This window comes from Corvus kubaryi, unplaced genomic scaffold, assembly GCF_017639235.1.
Source record: "Corvus kubaryi isolate FWS band 111438036 unplaced genomic scaffold, C.kubaryi_AGA036_p1.0 133, whole genome shotgun sequence".
Classification (NCBI taxonomy): Eukaryota; Metazoa; Chordata; class Aves; order Passeriformes; family Corvidae; genus Corvus; species Corvus kubaryi.
Window position 1 is genome coordinate 3358761 of NW_024580667.1, and position 19020 is coordinate 3377780.

A 19020-nucleotide genomic window follows, 5' to 3' on the forward strand; every position below is an offset into this window, starting at 1 on the left:
TGCAAACCTAGGAGCTTCTTTTGACTCCAAGAAAGGTGAAATAAATCAGCAATGAATTAATAATGAAGGCTGGTAGTGGACAGACTGGAAGGGGGCTATCTTTCAAGTGACAGATGGAAACAGTGTGCTGTGACTTCCATAGATGCAAAGCAGCAGGACCATCATGATCAAGAGAAAATAAAATGTCACCAGCCATTATTCACAAGAAAACATTTGGCATGAGTGAGAGGCATAACTTGTCTCTTCAGGAACTCTTCAAATTAGGTTATCAGTGAAGGACATGGTAGACTTTTTTGTTAAAGAGGTTCAAGTGTTTTATTTCCTCATGTGCTCTGAGGTATGCAAGTGAATTTGCACAGGACTGTCTGGTTAGAGGTAGGAGATGGAATTTCACTGCTCTCATCTGCTTTGCATCTTTAGCTTTTGCTCATCTAGTTCAAGTGAAAAAACCTGAGCTCAAATAGACTCTAAACAAGGGTCAGTAAAAAAATAGGCATTACATAGCAAAGACTGTTGGTTTTCAGTTCAGAATATGTCTTCTGGCCACTATTAAAAAACGCTGATTATTTTTAAGCAAGACACTTTGATTAAGTCTGTCCTTAAGTCTGTCTTTTCCTGAAGCAGTAATATGGTACCTACTAAGCTACTTTAACTTTTCTAACTGCTTTACATCCACATAAAACCTTGCTTTGCATTCTGTCATTATCCTTGCCTGTATGGGACCTGTGGATCCATCCCCTAGGAATTCTGCCTGGCAGGAACCAGCATTGACTGTGCATGAATGCGAAGTATCTTTAGAAATTGGCATAAGTCCACAAAACAGATGCCATTGTGGTGCCAGGCACCTCTGGATGCAGGTATTCATGCTAATAACAATAGCAAACACCACCACAAACCTGAAAGTGGATTTCTTTTGGAGGAAAATTTTGCAAAAAAAGAGAAGCAATAGGAAATTGGATCAGCCTGAGCTGTAGCTAATTGTCAGAAAGAGATTAGCATAGTGCAAGGATGAGCTTGACATCGGGGAATTAATTTATGTTAGTTTAAGGGTTTTTCCCTGCTTTTTCTTCATTGGTTATTAGTAAGTATGCATATATTTGCATGATTACCATCATTGTTTTTAATCTTTCCATCAGCATGGTGGTTACACCAGTCACAGATTTGTAAAAGTGGGCTCATTAGGACAAATAGATGGAAAAGAAACTAGAGACTATGAAGTAAGATAGCTGGAATTGTTTGAGACATCACATCAGTTTTCTTCCACTCCTACTTGGGGTTTCATCACACAAACAGTCTTGATGAATGGCTTCTCTGTGAGACCGAATGAGGAGACATGTGACTGACTCCTTGCTGTGTTAGAGCCTACATGGCCTCTCTCCACTGAATGGGAGAGTGCCTCTATACCCTTTAGACCAGGAAAACCCTTAAGTCCAAATAGACAGATAATAACAAGAAAGTTGTTTTTTTTTTTTCCTAAAAGCTTGTGCACTTAAATGGTTATGACATCAGTAGGGACCTAATTTTGGGTGCTGCTCCTGCCTGGGGGTGGGACAGGCCTGGGCTGTTACCCTCCCTTGGGGGTCCCCATGATCCTTGCCCCCATCCCAGGCAGTTGCTGGCCTGGCTGCACCGTGGCACTCAGACCCTTGTTCTGTTCTTGTGCTGTGGCTCTGTGTGTGCTCAGAATGTGAATGTTTACATTCACTCATCGCTTCTACTAACAGGCCTAATGTTGTACATTTTACATTTAGTGATCAGTCCTACTTTGAATGGAATCTGATTGATAAAATATTCAATTTTTGCTTATTAGCTCTTGATAAATGTCAGACTGTGTATGTTGGATTAAAACTCTTGGCTATTAGCATTTTGCCTCTCCAGTTAACACTCACTGCTAATGAAGATACGTTTCAGTCATGGCTAACGCCACTGTAGAGTGCAGGGACAGACTAGACAACCTGCTGAGACACCTTGCAGCAGTTTTCCCCTAGTGGAAAGCCTGGCATGCAGCTTATGCTCCTTTCATCATGCAGTATTTCAAAAGCACTGAAGTGCTTTCACAGTTTCTGCACTGATGACAGGAGAGAAATTTTAAACTGTGTAAAATATATGTTTAAAAATGTATTTAAACCTGCGTGTCTTCTGCAACATCAGTATTCAGCAAGCACAAAGGTACTAGCAGGAGAACAGCATGGCCTGGTCGCAGATTAGGGAGGTGTCAAGCCAAGTTCACTCCTCCTTCGAGGGATTCTCCACAAGGGATGAAGTGCAAGCACTAGATTTACTGGGTGCCTGAAAGCACCAAGGCTCAGGGCATGCTCAGGGTCTGTCAGGACAGCGCTGGAAAAGGGTGGGAGGAGAATGAACACCCAGGGGTCACTGGGTGAGCCCGTACAGTGGGAGTTTGCATCCAGACCCAGGAACTGAGAAAGATTCCTGGCTTCAGCCACATCCCTGCACCTGAAGCAGGTGCTAATATAGTCTGCAGGTGACAGAGATTCTATTCTATTCTGATGTTTTGACTAAAGGTGATGTCAAAACCTATTCCTTGCCAGCAGGAAATTTCAGAGATGTGAACCAGTCTCTTTCTAAAGAAGAGACTTTCCCCCCGAACATGCTAAGGAACAACTGTAACATATAAAAAACAATGAATAACTGTTTTTTTAAATGCACTACTATTTAAAGAGTAGAAAATGAGAGGATGTGTAATTTAAAATGCTGTACTGTGCTTTTACCAGGTACTGACCAGACAGTGATGAATCATGTGCCTAAATTCTACTTCTTACAGTTTGTAAATGTGGAGATCTTTGGCTTTGACCCCTATTCCAACAACTTTCCACTAAGTCCTCAAAATTTAGTCCATGGCTGTCAGTACATTTCCTACCAGACAGCATAGCTATTATGCCATTTCATTGTCACAGTGTCAGAAAGCCTAAGAAAATTTATGAAAACAATATATTTTGTCTCAGACAAGTTCTAGTCTGAGGCGAGAAAATGCGGAGGCTCTCAGACGCTGTGTTTTCACTGAAAGTTTGCTTTGCTTTTAACATCATGCATTCAAAGGATAATGCACCAAAATCCAGGCAGAACACACTTTACCTGTTTAATTAGTTAGAACTACATGGGATGAGAGAAGTTATGGCACCATAAAAATCAGAAACTGAATCCTAATGTGATTAGATATGAGATTTCCAGGAAAAAAAATCATCTTTATGCCATCAAAGAGGCTTTATTAGGATTATGCACACCATTCTGCTCATACCTGTTGAAGACAGATACTTTTGGACTGAGACCTGTGTATAAAAGAGTTATTAGGATCAGTAAGTGTGTATCCCAATATATGAGGATCCTAAAGTGCTTGACAAGCATCACAACATTGCAAACAAAAAAGCAAAGAGGGGAATACAGCACCAGTTTAAATGTACCATGGTGTGCTGGTTTTGGTACTGGCTGGGGTTAAGCCATCACACATGGTGCAAACATTTCGGAAGCAGAAGCTACTGAGATGAAAAAAAATGAACCTTTGAACCAGACTTATTGCAGGACAGAGGAGGGAAAAACCACCAACCTGGTTTTGGGAGAGGTTTGGCCTGCTCTAAACAGTGCCAGATTTATTCATTAGAAGGATTATATAATATGTCCATGAACATACAAACACAGACTTAATGACACAGATGAATCTTAATAGGAGTCCTTTTAGGGCTTTCTGCCTTCCAACACTCCCATGGACCTTCATGTGACTCTAGGACATGTACCACATACCCTCCAATGCAGGAAATGCAGCCTTGTTTCAAACAGTCACATTAAAGCAAAAAAAAAAGATATTAATTCTTAGAGCCACAAGAGAAAAATGGGAACCAGAAGAATCCCAGGAATAAGTTGTACATATTGTGAACATTCCGAAGCTGTGGCACTTGGCATTAGGTACATAGATACAGCCACAGCTGTCCTTGACAATGGTCTATAAAATCCCTCACTTCTGCTTTTGGAACAGCCTTCCCCAGTTTTCAGTGTTTCATATGGGATTTGAAATGTCTCTGCAACCATTATTTCTGCCAATTTGATAATTGTGTCTCTCAGGAAAAAGAGGTCTTGGAGTTTGATTTAACCACCCTTGAATCAGACAGATTCTTTTAATCAGACTAAGAAGATGTATTTTAATTTTATTCTATTTCCTGGTCCTTTAATTTTCTTCCCTCCCATTTTCCCTAAAAGCTCAGGACTGTACCCATTGTAGCCAATATTTGTGACTTCCATCCAAATGCCCCTGTCTCTGAACCCCATAAGCTGTCCCTTGTGGTGTTACGGAGGAGGGACAGGGAACCCTCTCCAGACTCTCATGGCCTGCTTTGTCCAATGTACAGCCCCAGGAAATGGAGAATGACAGGGACTGAACGAGTGTCTTTGGCTCAGAGGATGCCCTGGAGCTGGGAATCTTCTGCCTTGAGCCTGCCAAGTGTGGGAGGTCAGGTATGACTGACATGATGGCTGGATGGGATCTGTACAAATACACCAGACCAAACACATTTCCATGCTTTGACCATCCCCAAAGCCAGTTCTGCTGGTGCCACCCTCACAGTAAAAACCTGGGCAATGGAAAGCCCAGCTGGGTGTGCAGGGGACCAGCCAAAAGCATCCCGGTGAATTTGATGACACTGCTGCTTCTGGATGAGCCAGTGCTGTGGGTGAGTCTCTTGGGGGTTCTCACAGACAGCTCTGTGCTTGGAGGCCGGTCTGGAGGGGCACTGACACATGGCACTGTCACACAGCACACACTGCAGCCGGCACCAGGTGCCAACTCTTATTTCGGGGGGCTCTCACAAGGAAAACACGAGCTGGTCTTCCAGAGTCCTACCTCGGCAGCCAGCGGTCCCCTCTGGCAGCCCAGAGTGGCTGCAGAGGGTGCAGAAGTGGATTCCAGACTACCCAAGCAGAGACCCCGCGTTTGCTGCGCCTTGGGAGCTGCGCTCCTCAACCAGGGGCAAATTCCCTCCCCGAGCCGTGCGGGAGGCAGGAGAGCCCCAGCAGCACGCCGGTCCCTCGCGGTGGCCCAGCGCCCGGCACCGGCAGCCCCGTCCCTGCCGGCCGGGCCCGCAGTGGGGGCGGTGCCAGGGCGGGGCGGGGACGCCACAGCCCGGCCGGAGCCGCCGCGGGAGCACCGAGCGCCCGGAGCGGGCAGCGCCATGGCCGAGAGATGCGACGTGGTCGTGGTCGGGGGCGGCATCTCAGGTAGGTGCGGGCGGCGGGGACGGCGGGGCGGGGACGGGGCAGCGCGGCGGGGGGATGCGCGACCCCCGCCCGGGCCGAGCGGGTCCGCCGGGGCGAGAGCATCCCCAGCGGCTCGGTAGAGCCCCCGTCGTTCGGGCGGCGTGCCGTATGGTGCAGGCAGTATTTTATTATTCTAAGCTGTTGTTAATTTCAATTGTATTGTTATTTTAGTTATTCTTGTCTTATTGTTATTTTATAAATTACTTTATTATTGGTTTTATTATTATTTATTTCTATTCTTCTTTATTTTATTATTATTTATTTTTATTACCATTTGTTTCTATTGTGATTTACTTTTATTACCATTTATTTGTATTGTTATTGATTTTCATTTTTTTATTTATTTTCATTATAATTTATTTATTGTTTATATCCATTGTAATCTATTTTTACTATTATTTTTCATTTTACTATTTTTTTTAAAAATTCAATTTAATTCTATAGATTTACATTCTATTTTTGTGGCTCTTCCACTGTCCAGTCCTGGCATCCCCTGAACCTGTGCAATTCTTCCAGTACCCCTGTATCTTTTGGACAAGCGAGCCTAGAAGCACTCTTAATCCTCTGCACCCAGTCCAGGGGTGTTAGGCAGAGGCCCTCGGTCACACATGATTAATTTAAATCCTTGGCTGCCTTTTGTTTAGCGCAGGTAGAGGCATAAAGGAAAAATGACTGAAATCAGCTGGATGATTAGGAAGTTTCTAGCTCCCCTTTCAGCGCAGGTATGGATTTGAGAGTGTGAGCAGCCTGGCAGAAATGGACAGACAGCACGGGGGGCCTTGAGCCTTTTTGCTCTTGAGTAATGATCAGCTGTTTTTAACCCAATCAGGGCTAGAAGACCTCTGTGCCTGCCCATGGTGAATCTCTCCCCTGTGCATTTTGTTCTGAGATACACCAAATAAATTGTGCATGTGCAGTAGATTTTTTTCCCCCGTGCCTTTGGCATACCAAACAATTGGTTTTTGGTGCCTTAGCATTGGGAGGTATGGAGTGATAGCTCCTGTTCCATGTGGTAATCTCCTCAGAGCATAATGAGTGTGTATACGTCCACAGATCCAATTCGTATCTCCTGCCAAACCACAAACAAATTACTTGAGATCTGTTACAAAATGTGATTTTGTCCTTCCATTTTTCACACAGCTTTTAATTTCCACTATTTACTTATATATAATTCTAGGTGTCTATTGAACCATCATGTTAAGGTGTGTAGCATGAAATTTGAATGATTTACAAAATGCAGAGACAAAATCATTGGCATTATTTCCTAAGGACTCTGATAACAAACTGCTGAATAATGTTTGAATGTTTCAAGTATGTTTACACAAACAGCAAAAATTAACCACTGGTTTTCTATAAAGCACAGTTGATTCTGAACACGGTGTTATGGCTCATTTTTAACTTACACCGTGTGTCACAGAGAAACAGAAGCTCAATTAAAGTAATCAGGCAGTGGTAACTGTCTGTTCGTGCCTTGTAAACAGAAACATTTCCACTGGCATGGTTTTGTACAGCAGTAGTGCTACATTCCCTCTGTTGAATGAGTTGGAGTGAAAGAGCCAGTGTAACAGCTTTTAAAATACCCTTGTTTTTCATGGTTGCCATGGGAATATTTTCATGGCAGGCCTGCACAGCCCACTTACATTTTTCTGGAAGAGCATCATAAGCCGTGGTGAAGAGTGTGCTTTGCCACCTGTAGACAGCAACAAGTGCCAGGGGGAACCAGTTTTCTATTTACTTATTTTTACACTAAATACCCGCCAAAATGCTCCTGTTTCATGTGGTTGCAACTTTTCTCCTGTCTTCCCACAAAGGCTGGAAAAATATACAGGCACAAAAATTACTATTGACTAAGTACCCCTCTTCAGTCACTTTCCTTTAGCTGTTTTGTACCACTCCTGCTTCACCTCTGATTCACACTTGCCTGTAAATCATTGAACTTGCAGCCAAGTGATGAAACTATGGGTTTAGATCTCCTCACACTGATTGAAAACCCCTGCTAACATGCACAGCTGCTGCAGAGATCTCTTGTCTTGTCCACCAGAGAGGGGAGTGTATGATTTTTAAAATGAGGCACTCCGTGGAGACCGGGTTTGTTGCTGCTCCACAACCGATGTGCATTCCTTCGGAAAGTCTCTGGTTTTGAGCTGCCTGAGGCTCAGCTGACTGAGGCTCCACGGTTGCTGCCTGTAAAACAGCAGAAGGCTCTTGTCACGTTGAGGTGTGCCCGAGCCACCCGCTACAGCCCTCAGCAAAGCAGGTAATTGCAGAGCAAACAAAGACCTGCTGTGCCAGCAGGAGGATGCAAACAAGCAAGTGTCACAGAGCTGCCACTTGGCTATCTCTTTTCTGTCTTTTTCTTTTGGTAATGCAAGCTGTCCATTTGCAGGCTCAGACCCTCTGGCAGCATCTCTGCCTGTCTTTTTATCCAGATGTAATTAGTAGGATCTAAAATTTAAAGAGTGAAAACCTGATAATGAAGTAACAGTGCAGAGGCCTTCAGTGGTCACTGTTCTTTTATCTGAAGATGCCACTTCCTTTGCTGAATCATTTTTAGTGTCCTTTATTGCAGGTTTGATAAAAGGGAAGAATAAAACTAAGGAACTGTCTAATTTATATTTTATGTAATGAAAATCTACTCAAAATTGGTCTTCATTTCTTTCAAGTCAAAGAAATGGTTGGTGGCTTTTCTGAAGATGTCAGGTGATCTCAGTACAGTTGATGATAGTGAAGACCTTTGAGGAACAGAAGGATTTACTAAGGGTAGATTCTACTTTACAGGTGAAACTTCAGCAGAAGTCCTTGAAATTGTTTTGTGAATGGTGTAGATTAAAAAAAATATTTTAGAAGAAAATTTCCCAGAGTAAGAAAGCATATATGAAAACACTTAGCCACACACTGTGTGTAGTGTGTCTGATACTAAAGAATATTTAGATATGAGGTGTAACAGACCCTCTTAGAGCTGGAATGTGCATCATGGCAGGTTCTTCTCTTTGCTTAGAGTCCTCTCTTTTACTTTGAAGGACTCCTCAAGCATGAGGGTCAAAACTATGAGAAAATTATGCAGTGATGTCATCAAACTTGTTTATCTTAATTGAGACACAGATGACAGAAATTTTCCTCAAATAAAATCTTGGATTCTGTTCAGAGATTTTATTTGAAGACTTTCTCCTTTTGTTTTCAAAAGTGTCTTCCTATCCCTGCTTTTGCCACGGGAACTGCTTTTCTTGCATTGTTTTCAGGTAAATTATCGGATTTTATCCTAATCTTATGCCAGTCCTACTTAAGAATATGCTTCTCTTAAATCTCTAGGGCACAGATTTTACAATCAAAGCGAGGTTAATTGATTTTTTCTTTTCCTTAAAGGTGAAGTCTTTTCTTAATTATGGTGTTAGTTGAAGTATGCTTGGTGTTTTGCTGTTCACAAGCAACCTCTCATGTTCCTGTAATTTTATAACCAAAACATACTGTAAGATAAAGTAATTCTATTGTTATGTTGGGTTTTAAAAATATTTCCATACCTATTTATGCATTATTGAGGTGTCATTGTGCTCTCTGCTCTTCTTAAGTCTCACTTTTAATTTGTGTGACAATTTAATGTGCTGTATAATTACAGTAGCTCTCGCTGCATCTGTCAGCCACTGTCAAGTTACTTTAAAAATAGAAACAAAATCAAAACATCCTAAAACAGACCAGGTATTTTGAGGGCTGTTATCTGAAGGTATTCTCTCTGTTTAAAAATAGATTGATGCAGAGGGAAAAATTATTTTTTAAAACAAATCTGGGACACGTTGTAAGAAAACAATAGTTGAAGTGCATAATATTCAGTAGATACTTGTTTCTTTTTGCCCTCTGGTAGTAAATTACAATGTCTCAATGCTCCTCCTTTGAAAACATGGTTTACCAAACAAGACACTGTTTTTGCAGAACATTACTAATCCGGGAGTCCTATGCTAGATGCCCATTTTGAGAAGAAAAACCCCCACACAGCCAAAATGAGGGCATGGATGAAAGAGGTGTGGATGATGAACAAGAATGGATTGGTCAGTGGGAGGACTCTGACCCTCTCCAGAGGATATCACCTTCTCTGGAATGCACTCTGGCAAAGGGAAGCTGGGACATTTTCCTGCCAGTTGACATGACGAAGCTCTTGGTTCACATTTTCCATCACCTGTCTCTGTATCTGACAGCAGGGAGTTATTCTTCTTGTACCCAACCACTCTCATGGCTGTTGCAAAGCCGTGTGAGGCAGTTAGATGGAACCTGCATTTTACTTCTAGACATTTCACAGAAAAAAACTTGGCAATGCACAGTAAACAGAACAGAAAGCAGCTGCATAATGTTGTGAAATAGTTTAGTAGCCTAGGCAGCAGGGACAGCTCTTGTAATTCACTGTCTGAGACCTCCTAATTAGTCTGAGAGTTGATTTGATAAGAAGCTTTCCAGTCTACCTGCAGGAGCCATCTCATCTCACAAGGCTCAGGGTGATGCATCATTAAGGAAAGCTTTTCCATTAGCTTATTTAACCATTATGAAAGGTTGTTGTTAGGAAAAGTTCATTCAGTGTGATCAGCAAAATGTGAAAATTACTATGGAAGGGGAAAATAGCTAAGTTAGGATGGCAAAAATTTGGGAAAGAATTGCTGTGTAGCTGCTGTGGGAAATAACTGATTGGGAACCAAAATTTCTGTGTAGCAGTTGGTGTTAAAGTTACAAACTGGAAAGTCCACAGGATTTTCTTATCTGTACTGCTGAATTGCATACATTTTTTGGCAAGGAAGATTAGAAACAGGAGAGACTGAAAGTTCTTAGTAAGCAAGTTCTGCTCATTGTTTTCTTGGACAACCACCTGCAGGAGTGCTTCTAGTTGGTGAGATTTGTCAGAGTTTGGTCTAGCACTTGACTAGAATGTAGTCACACTGGAGGTGGTGATTGGTGTTCATCTGCACTAGGGACTTGGTTCAGATCAAGTGTGTGATGTTCTGCACTATTTGCTAACATAGACACTGCCAGCTTGTTGTCTTGGGAAACTTTTAGTTTTCCTGATCAAAAGTAGTGACATGGAAAGAGTAAATATTTCAATTTTGTGCTCTTCTTCCTTCCACGAAGACCCTGTTAAAAATTATTTACTTGTTCATCTTGACCACAGATGTGCACCTGCATCCTCTATCTTCATCCTCTCTGTTTTCTCCTCGGCTACTTTTCTTTCTTTAATTTTCTTGTAGTGTCAAGAGGTTGCCAAAAGATCACGTTCTGTGTACTTGTGAATTATGATTTGCTCATTTTACTCCTTGGCACCATCAAGTTCAGGAGTAATTTTAGAGAAGCGCAATTCATTGTGCTTCCCCTGCTGTAGTGAGTGATTAGTGTCAGTGTCCAGCACATAACACGATGTCAGACACCACAGTGACACAACTCTGGGTCAAACACTGGTGCCTGTGGTCCCAGTGGCTGTGATGAGCAGCCCACTGCTCTGGCTCCATCCTGGAGTATTCAGGCTGTCTAAGATGATCTTATGAGTGTGTTGACAAGGATACTGTTGACTACTGGAGGTACTCTTAGCAACTGGTGTGTGTATGTAGTTTTATCCAAAGCTGGAGAGCTGTGCCATAAAGCTAAGTGTTCATGTTTGCACTGCCTAAGTAGGCAGCCTGAGCAATGTGGGCTTACACAGCTCTGATAGTCCCAGAGGTAAACTTCCAGTGCTGCTTGTATTATTATAAACCAGCAGGAAGTTTGCTCTATATTTACATGGCTTCCACAGCAGCTAATGACAATGAATTAGGCCTTACACTTAATTTGATCAACTGAGAAGGCTTTTTTTTCTCCAGAAGTTACTATTCTGTATGTAAACAATCTGGGGGATTTTGGCACATTTCCCACTGGCACAGTTTCCTTCTCCGTAGCACAACTGACAACTGTAATTAAATAGTTATGTTATCTCATGATAAAAAGCCATGTTGTCTTGCTGCCCCTTCCCAAAACAGGAGTTGTTTGCCTTTGTGTTCTGTCTCTGTTCTGTAGCAGTTATTTCACAGAGTGCACTGATACAGCAGTGAAGTTTATCATGGTTATAAAAGTTTACTGAGCAGGCCCCTATGGTATTGAAGACCTTCCTTTGGATTTCCTTTGCTGAGAAGGTGTCTTGATGTACTTACAAAGCACTCAGGGATGATTCTAAAATCAGTCATCATTCCTGGGGAATTGTAGTCAGAGAACAGTTTGGGTTGGAAGGGACCTCTAAAGGTCATCTATTCCAACTGCCCTGCAATGAGCAGGGACATCTTCAACTACATCAGGTTGCTCAGAACCCTGTCCAACCTGGCCTTGAATGTTTCCACCACCTCTCCTGTCTAACCTGTTCCAGCGTTTCACCGCGCTCATTGTAAGAAATTACTTTCTTTACATCTAATCTGAATGTACCCTCTTTTAGTCTAAAATCATTATCCCTTGTCTTATTGTGACAGGCCCTACTAAAAATTTAGTAAAAATCCGCATCTTTCTGATAAGCCCCTTTAGGCACTGGAAGGTGTTATAAGGTCTTCCCGGAGCCTTCTCTTCTCCAGGCTGAACAACCCAAGTTTTCTCAGCCTTTCCTCATAGAAAAGGTGTTCCATCCCTTGGATCATCTTTGTGGGCCTCCTCTGGACCTGCTGCAGTAGGTCCATGTCTTTTTTGTGCTGAGGACTCCAGAGCTTTAGCCAGGCTTTGGTTTCTTGAGGAAATTATGTTAATCTCATTAAAGTTTCAACCATTTAATTTTTATATAGCCATTTTTGAATTTAACATGATTTTTCTTCTGGGCTGATAACCTATTTCATCCTTGTAAATTTATGTCAGATATTATTACAATTGCTGCCTTTCAAGATGGTCAAAATGTGATCATTCTTCTAATCCACTAGCTTTTTTTCCTTATGGACTGTTTTGTGTCTAAGGTTTATAATTTTGTAATGCTGCATAATTCTTGTTTAACATTTTTTTTTTGCTGTTTTCAGTAGTCAGTGTGGCTGCACTACAGGCCATTGGTGTTTAAACCATGAATGCCTATCATTCTCTTAAACAACCCACCCCATTCTCTTGTATTTTGCACAACTTTCTCTGTCCTGTCAGTGTTATATTCAAACAGCTTGCTTAGAAGAAGAATCAGCAGAAAGTCACTTGGAAAATTATTTTCTACACAAACCATCATTTGGTTTGGGGCTGGAACGGAGGAGAAAGAAGAATGGTTATCAGTGCCTCATTTGGGGAGACCCTGAGTTCTGGATAAATTAGTAATGCTGAAAAGTGCCTGTCAAGCCACAGAGGAGTTGCACTGACCTAGTCAAGAAACAGTGATAATATTATTTATGGGAAGAGCAGGCCCCTGTTCCTATGCCACCCACAGCCCCACAGGACTCAACTGTGTGCATTTTGTGGGTTCTCAATGGCATCAGGAGCAGCAGCAGCAGCAATGGATGGAGGGCAGGGAACTGCCCAAGGAAATGGTGGGCATCGGGATTTTTGTAGGGGTCTGTGTGAGATTGTGTAGAGGAAGGGAGGTCAGGGAAAAGGAGAGCAAGGGATAGGATGGGGGAATGCAAAGTGAGAACCATCCCTGGAAGAATGAGTGGTCCAGTCTAGAAAGTCTGACACCTTGTGGGCTGCTTCTAGTGACTGGCATATATGGCAAAGTAAATCACAGATGCACTAATTTTTAACAATGAAGAGTCTGGCTGTGGCTCTTTAGAGTCTTGGGCATCTTGCAAAGATTAAGTTATGGTGGTGTGCCAGTTTGAGACAAATTTGGAGGAAAGTCCAAATTTGAACATCCTGTGATAGAGGGCGGGTTACAGCCATCCCTCCCCCCACCAGGTTTGGGAAAAAAAAAATCTTCCTCGGAGGAAAGTGAAAGAGATAAACACTACTTATTTAACAAACACACAGGAAAAGAATAATAAATGCTGAAAATAAAACCTCTCACTGTGGAGAGAAACCTGGGAAGATTTGAGAGTCCTTCTGTAGGTGTGGTCTCTCTCCTCCTCAGAGCTGGGTCGATGTGGGCCCACCTCCGGGGCCTCGGTGGAAAATTCTCCCGATGTTGAAACAGTCCAGAAGAGAAGAAGGGAAAAACCGAAGTCGCAGGAAAACAAAGTTCCACTCTCCGTCTCCCTCTGGAGAAAAGGAGCTGAAAGCTGGCTGAAAAGCAAGAAGGGTGCTTCCTCTGCTCTTCTCCCCACAGCAGGAGAACGCAGAGGAGTGTGTATCTGTGTCCTTGCACAACTGCTTTGAAAAATTCACTCAGTTTTTTCTCTTCTCCCTCTTGGGCTCAGTTTAAAGACACAAAAAGGCACAAGATTCATGTCTGGGCGTAGGGCAGGCAATATGGGATACAACATCATAAAGTCACCCCAAGACAGGTGGTGACCTGGTTTCTGTTGGCACTTCATATTTCAGGTGGTTACAAAGTTCCCTGTTCATCTTACAGATACTACTTTGTACTATCCAACTTCATATTTTTCAATTTCCACGCAGCTGGAAGTGAGGTGGGTGGGAAGGAAAGACACCTCTGTAGCCTCCTGCCTCCCAGGCAGCTGGTCTTTATCTTGATGGTATAATTCATATATAAAACATTGAATTCAGTCTGTTCAGTTGACTGCACACAGCAACAGCTGATCAAACAGCAGGTTCATCCTGCGCACCATGATTGCCTGGATTACAAGGATAGCTTGAGTACAAACTGGTCTCATTTGTGCTTGAGTGATAAATCTGTGTTTGAATGTATTAAATATTGGAGCAAGACACCTCTTCTGTTCCAATATGAATTAATTTTTTATGAGGCAGCTTGGCCAGAAGCTGAATCAGTGAGTTATGCTAAATAATGAGCACAAATGAGGAAAGGAAAGGGTGTAAATGCTTTTATTTTCCACTTTGGATACTTATCTTTTCTTTGATTCTTCCTTCACCATTTTTGCCCCTACACATCTATCAGAATGGTACAATTCTAGTGGTAGCTTTTTTTTTTTGGATGGCAGTGATGTTTTTATTAACATTTTGGCTCAAACTTCCTTCTGCCTGCACTTAAAGATGGATGGATGGAAGTCACTTCCAAGTCATCTTACTTAGTAGTTCCCTTTTGGGCTTCTCTGGATGACGTGTAGGTTCTCAGCCTTTGGTATCTCAGCCAGGGAATGGTTTGGACTTTCAGCAGTGTTCATCTTAATTTTTCAGTTGTTCAAATAGATAAAATGTTCACAAATCCTTATAGGCTTTATACTTTAGCCTCTGTGTGTGTGTGTGTGTGTGTGTACACAGCTACTTGTATATGTGGGCTCTGATGATGGTAGGAATTTCCAAGGAGTCACTGGGGCGTGGCTGTTTGGAAGTGTCATTGAGAGGTGCTTGATTTAAATCTGTAATTATTATGTGCTATTTGGGTGAAAATTGTTAGCAGAAGATCAGTTAAAGCATGAAACAAAGTGGATGGCCATGGAATGAGGACGTGATGGCTCTGCTGGGCTTTGCCGTTGCCCAGCCTGGCCTAGGTGAACACCTGGGAGTGATCAGATACTGACAAATCTGGGAAGTTACATCTTATTCTTTAATGTCAAGATATGAGAATGATAGTCTGTTTATTTTTAAAGTTCACTTCTTCTAGTTGATCGTGGTTTTTGAGCATTTACTTTTGAGCATTTACTTTTTGAGCATTTACTTTTCTCAGAGGACTAAAAAAAATGTATTCTTTGCTTGAGAACAAGCAAGACTTGGTGAAACAGATAAGCATTTCTCTTCTGAGGCAACTGTTGCCCAATTTTGCAAAATTTTCCAGATGCAGCCTGGCCTTTTTTTCCCCACATTGCTGTGTATGGAAAGCAAAACTATTCTTCAGAGTAAATCTGGCTGGCATTTTATTTGCTTGAAGATCTCTTCATAGTATAATCTCTTCATAATGCCTAAAAGGATGCTTCTAGGAAACTGCCTGTATAGACCCTCAGCCAGTTCACTGTGCTCAGCTTTATTTAATCCAGTGCTATGATCTGTTTGTTGTAGCACTTTCAGTTCTCTCTGTCCTTTTTTCCCCCCTATCTGTTGTGTTTTGAGGCAGCCCAGATTGTAAACTAGCAGAAAGGGATGACCTAAGCTAAAGGAGGCCCTGGGATTGAAGGCATGTGATAGTATTGGAGTAAAAATGATAATTACATTATTATTATTATTACTAACTTTAACTCTTCAGTATATCCTGGGTCCATAACAAAGGACATGCAGAATGTGTTTGGGTTTGGTTTTTTTACCTGACTGGAGCCTAGAGGAAGACTTCTGACATGCTTTTGAAGTGTGATGCCTGGCTGTTCTGCTCCGTGTGTAAAACGTGGCAAGTCCATAAAATGAAGAGAACACTGAGTAAATGATTGATATTAGAAATACTCAACCTTTGAAAAGCTGGAGTGCTGAGTTTTGTCAATATTAAGTTTCATGGGGAACTTCATGTGAAGTGGAAATGTGGGAAGCCTTGGGCAGAACAGCTCTGCCTTCAGTGCTTAAGCCTGGGTACCACTGTACCAAAGGTGTTGGATTTCCACCCAAATGCCACTAATTGTCTTCATCCTATGCTTGGCAGGGCTTGAGCTTAACACCCCACAACTTTGGTCATCTCACTCATATCTGCCCAGGCTCTGTATCACTCAACCAGCTGCAATGCCTGGGACAAATGTAGGCTGAATGTTTGTAATGCTGGTTTTAAGAACTCTGCTTAACAAATGCTGCTCCCTGCACCATGGATGAATCATCCAGGAGCTCTTGCAGGGAGAAGGGATCACAGAAAGTTGGGACTAGAGTTTATGCTCCCATGAAGTCCCATTAACTCATGGGGTGCTCATACTGACCTCAGTGACAAGATTACAGAATTGGAGCTCAGGAAGAAAAACTCATTGTCTTGGCTAGACAATGAAATGCCAACAGAAATAAATTATATTTGCTCTTAGAGTGCCGTATCTTAGGCAAAAATGTTAGTTAGGTCCAAATGCACAAATATTTCAAGCAAATGTACATTTTAAGCAGATAGGTTGATAATGTCTTTTTTTGCTCCTTGGTGTTTCTGAAACTGTAATTTTGTTGTTTTCCGAAGTTCCGGAATGTTCTACATTAATGATATTCAGTTTGATGGCATTAATTGCAGCATGGTAAAACAGTTTAGGAAGACAGAGTATCTCCCCCCATGGCCAAGATACTTGGATCAAAAAAGAATTGCTGTGATACTTTTCACTGTACTGTTTAGCACGTGAAGGTGAGGCATGACCAGGAGTGACAATTTACAGGGGCCCAGCTCTACCATGGTTTTAGATTCTGAACTATGATTTTTGTATCTTTCTTCCGTAAGATTGAGTCAGATATCTAAAGCACCATTATTCAGATGGCCCAAATAAGAGAAGTTAAAAGGTTACCTTCACTCTGAAAGCACAGTGTTCTTCACAAGAGCAAAATTCCTTGACCTTTCCATAATGTGAGGAATGTTACAAAACAATCCTGTACCACCTTAACTCACCCAGATCCTTGGGCCAGTGTTGGTTTTGCTTTTTTTGTTGCTGTTGTTGTCTTGCTTTTTGTTTTATTTACAATCCTTATCTATAATGCCTTACAGGCATTACTGTCTCAAGCCATTATTTCAATTAAAACATTTTAGCTGGCTAATGATGAGTGACAGAGGTAAAGGTGACCAGCGCCAGGTTCAATCTCTCAGTGGCAGAGCAGTAATCGGATTGTGTTCATTAGAGCACAAACAAGACCAGTGCTATTAAATTGCAGTTTCTAGCACAGCAATGCAATAAAGAAGCTGTGGAGGATGAAGGAGAAATCCCACTGGTGCGAAATAGCTGCTTAGCTGTGGGTGAGGACAAAGTCTTTTCTCTGGTCCTGCCCTCCATCCCTCCAGGGTCACAGTGACATGGAAACTGTAACTAATGCTGATGGCACTGAATTACAGGATGTTGTGGGGACATTTCTTGGAAGGAGGTCAGACGGCCCTGAGTATAAACAAGGAGGGGTTTTATTTGAATTTTAGAGTAAATAGGCCTAAGAAACAGCAAACCAGATTCTTCTGCTAACTGATCTAATTTTTACAAGCAAGAAACTGAATTCCTCATAAAGGGAGTGGTTTTTTCTCTTTCCCCCACAATTTACCTCAGCTGCTTGGGGCATATTCCTCTGAGTTTCTTCTTACTGGCTTCATTCACTGCAGCTGTGTTGACCACTAACGATGGTGTTCTCCCCAAATGTCCTTCTGCAGTGTTAACAGATGGATTTTATTTCTTTGGGTACAGTGCAGCAGTTTTGGCCAAACTCATTCTGTATGTATTTTGCAAGTATTTTGCAAGTATTCCTGAGCATCAGAGGTGGTAGGTCAGGGATACTGGACAAAGAGATCTAATAGTGAGGAAAGTTGTATTTCCCATGTGATGCCACAGCAATATCAGCTTCTATAACTTTTTGTAGGTTTTGACAGATTTCCTGGTTTTTTCTTAACATTTTAGATACCTCAGGTGGGCATTTTTTCATTTGTTTATTTGGTTTTTTTGGTTTGTTGTTGTTGTTGGTATTTTGGTTGTTTGTTTGGTTGGTTTTTTGGTTTTTTTTTTGAGACTTATCACTTAAATTAAGAAAAGAAATTAAATTCATGGCCTCTCTGGTCAAAATGAAACTTATATTCAAGATCAAGAAGAAGAATACAAAGATTACTAAAATAACAGCTTCAGTGTGTTAAATACCCATGGATGTCCATCTGCCAAATAATTGAGTAATTCTGTTAAAAAATAATTGAGTTCATCTACCTTGACAACCCTGAACTGAGGTCTTACTTGTATAATATATAATGAATTACCATAGGTTTCCTTGTTTTGCTGTCAGTCTTGTGAAACCTTTTTGCATCCCACAATTTCTCCATTAACCCCAGGGCAGAGGACCTTGCTTGTTCTGCAGGGTGAGTGTTATCCCATTTCCAAGGTGCATTTTTGGACACATCCTCATGCTGAGCCTGGTGCAATGTTTGTTTACTGCCCTTGACTCCACCAAGGCTGCTCTGCCCAGTAGCTCTGTGGAAAGCAGCATCTGCTGCCTGACATCTCTGCAGACTCAGTGCTTTAGATGTGGCTGGACAGGTTGACAACCAGGGGAAACAAATCCTTTGCGAACATATCTTTTGTGTCAAAATAAATACAGGGAGAAAAATGCTGGCAAATTCCATGAATTGAAAGAAGTTCTGCAGAAAGACCTGCAAGTTAATACAGCACAAATCCGATGGCAGCATTTCTTCCTGCTCAGTGTACAGTTTTAGTCAAAGGGAGAAATTTTTAAGATTGTAAAGTGAACATTTTTTTTTTTGCCAGCCATTTTAGAAGCTATTAGTTGAATCCCTGTGGCTTAGAATTTTCTTTGCTCCTTACATGAATTAAAATTTAGAATTCGTAGATGCTTTTTATAATTAGATAAATGAGAGAAGCAATTTTTTTTTCCTAGAAAGGAGATAATAAATATGGAGGAACATGATAAAGTAGTGAGTAATACAGAGAAAGTACAACAGGAAAGCCTTCATAAATGTACTGCTTTTCAGAGATGCAACTTCCAGTCATGTCTTTTCTAGCAGATTTTTTGTTGAAATGCTAAGATTAAAGGGTATGTCAGTGAAATGGCTGATTCTAGGCAGAATCAGAATGGTGTTATTAAACTGCAATCAGCTTTTTTAGAAAATATACTTTAAAATACTCTTTAGATAGCCAAATATATTTGCTC

The 19020-nt window shown here is 41.6% G+C and overlaps 1 protein-coding gene across 1 annotated transcript in view; it reads left to right on the forward strand.

Moving 5' to 3' along the window:
• The first annotated feature begins 5113 nt into the window (after positions 1 to 5113).
• The window catches only part of MAOB (monoamine oxidase B), a 51280-nt gene continuing 37373 nt past the window's right edge, over positions 5114 to 19020 (forward strand). The window contains exon 1 of the mRNA XM_042034612.1: positions 5114 to 5226. Within this exon, the coding sequence (XP_041890546.1) occupies positions 5181 to 5226 (46 nt within the window). The 5' untranslated portion in view covers positions 5114 to 5180. The remainder of the gene's footprint in view (positions 5227 to 19020) is intronic.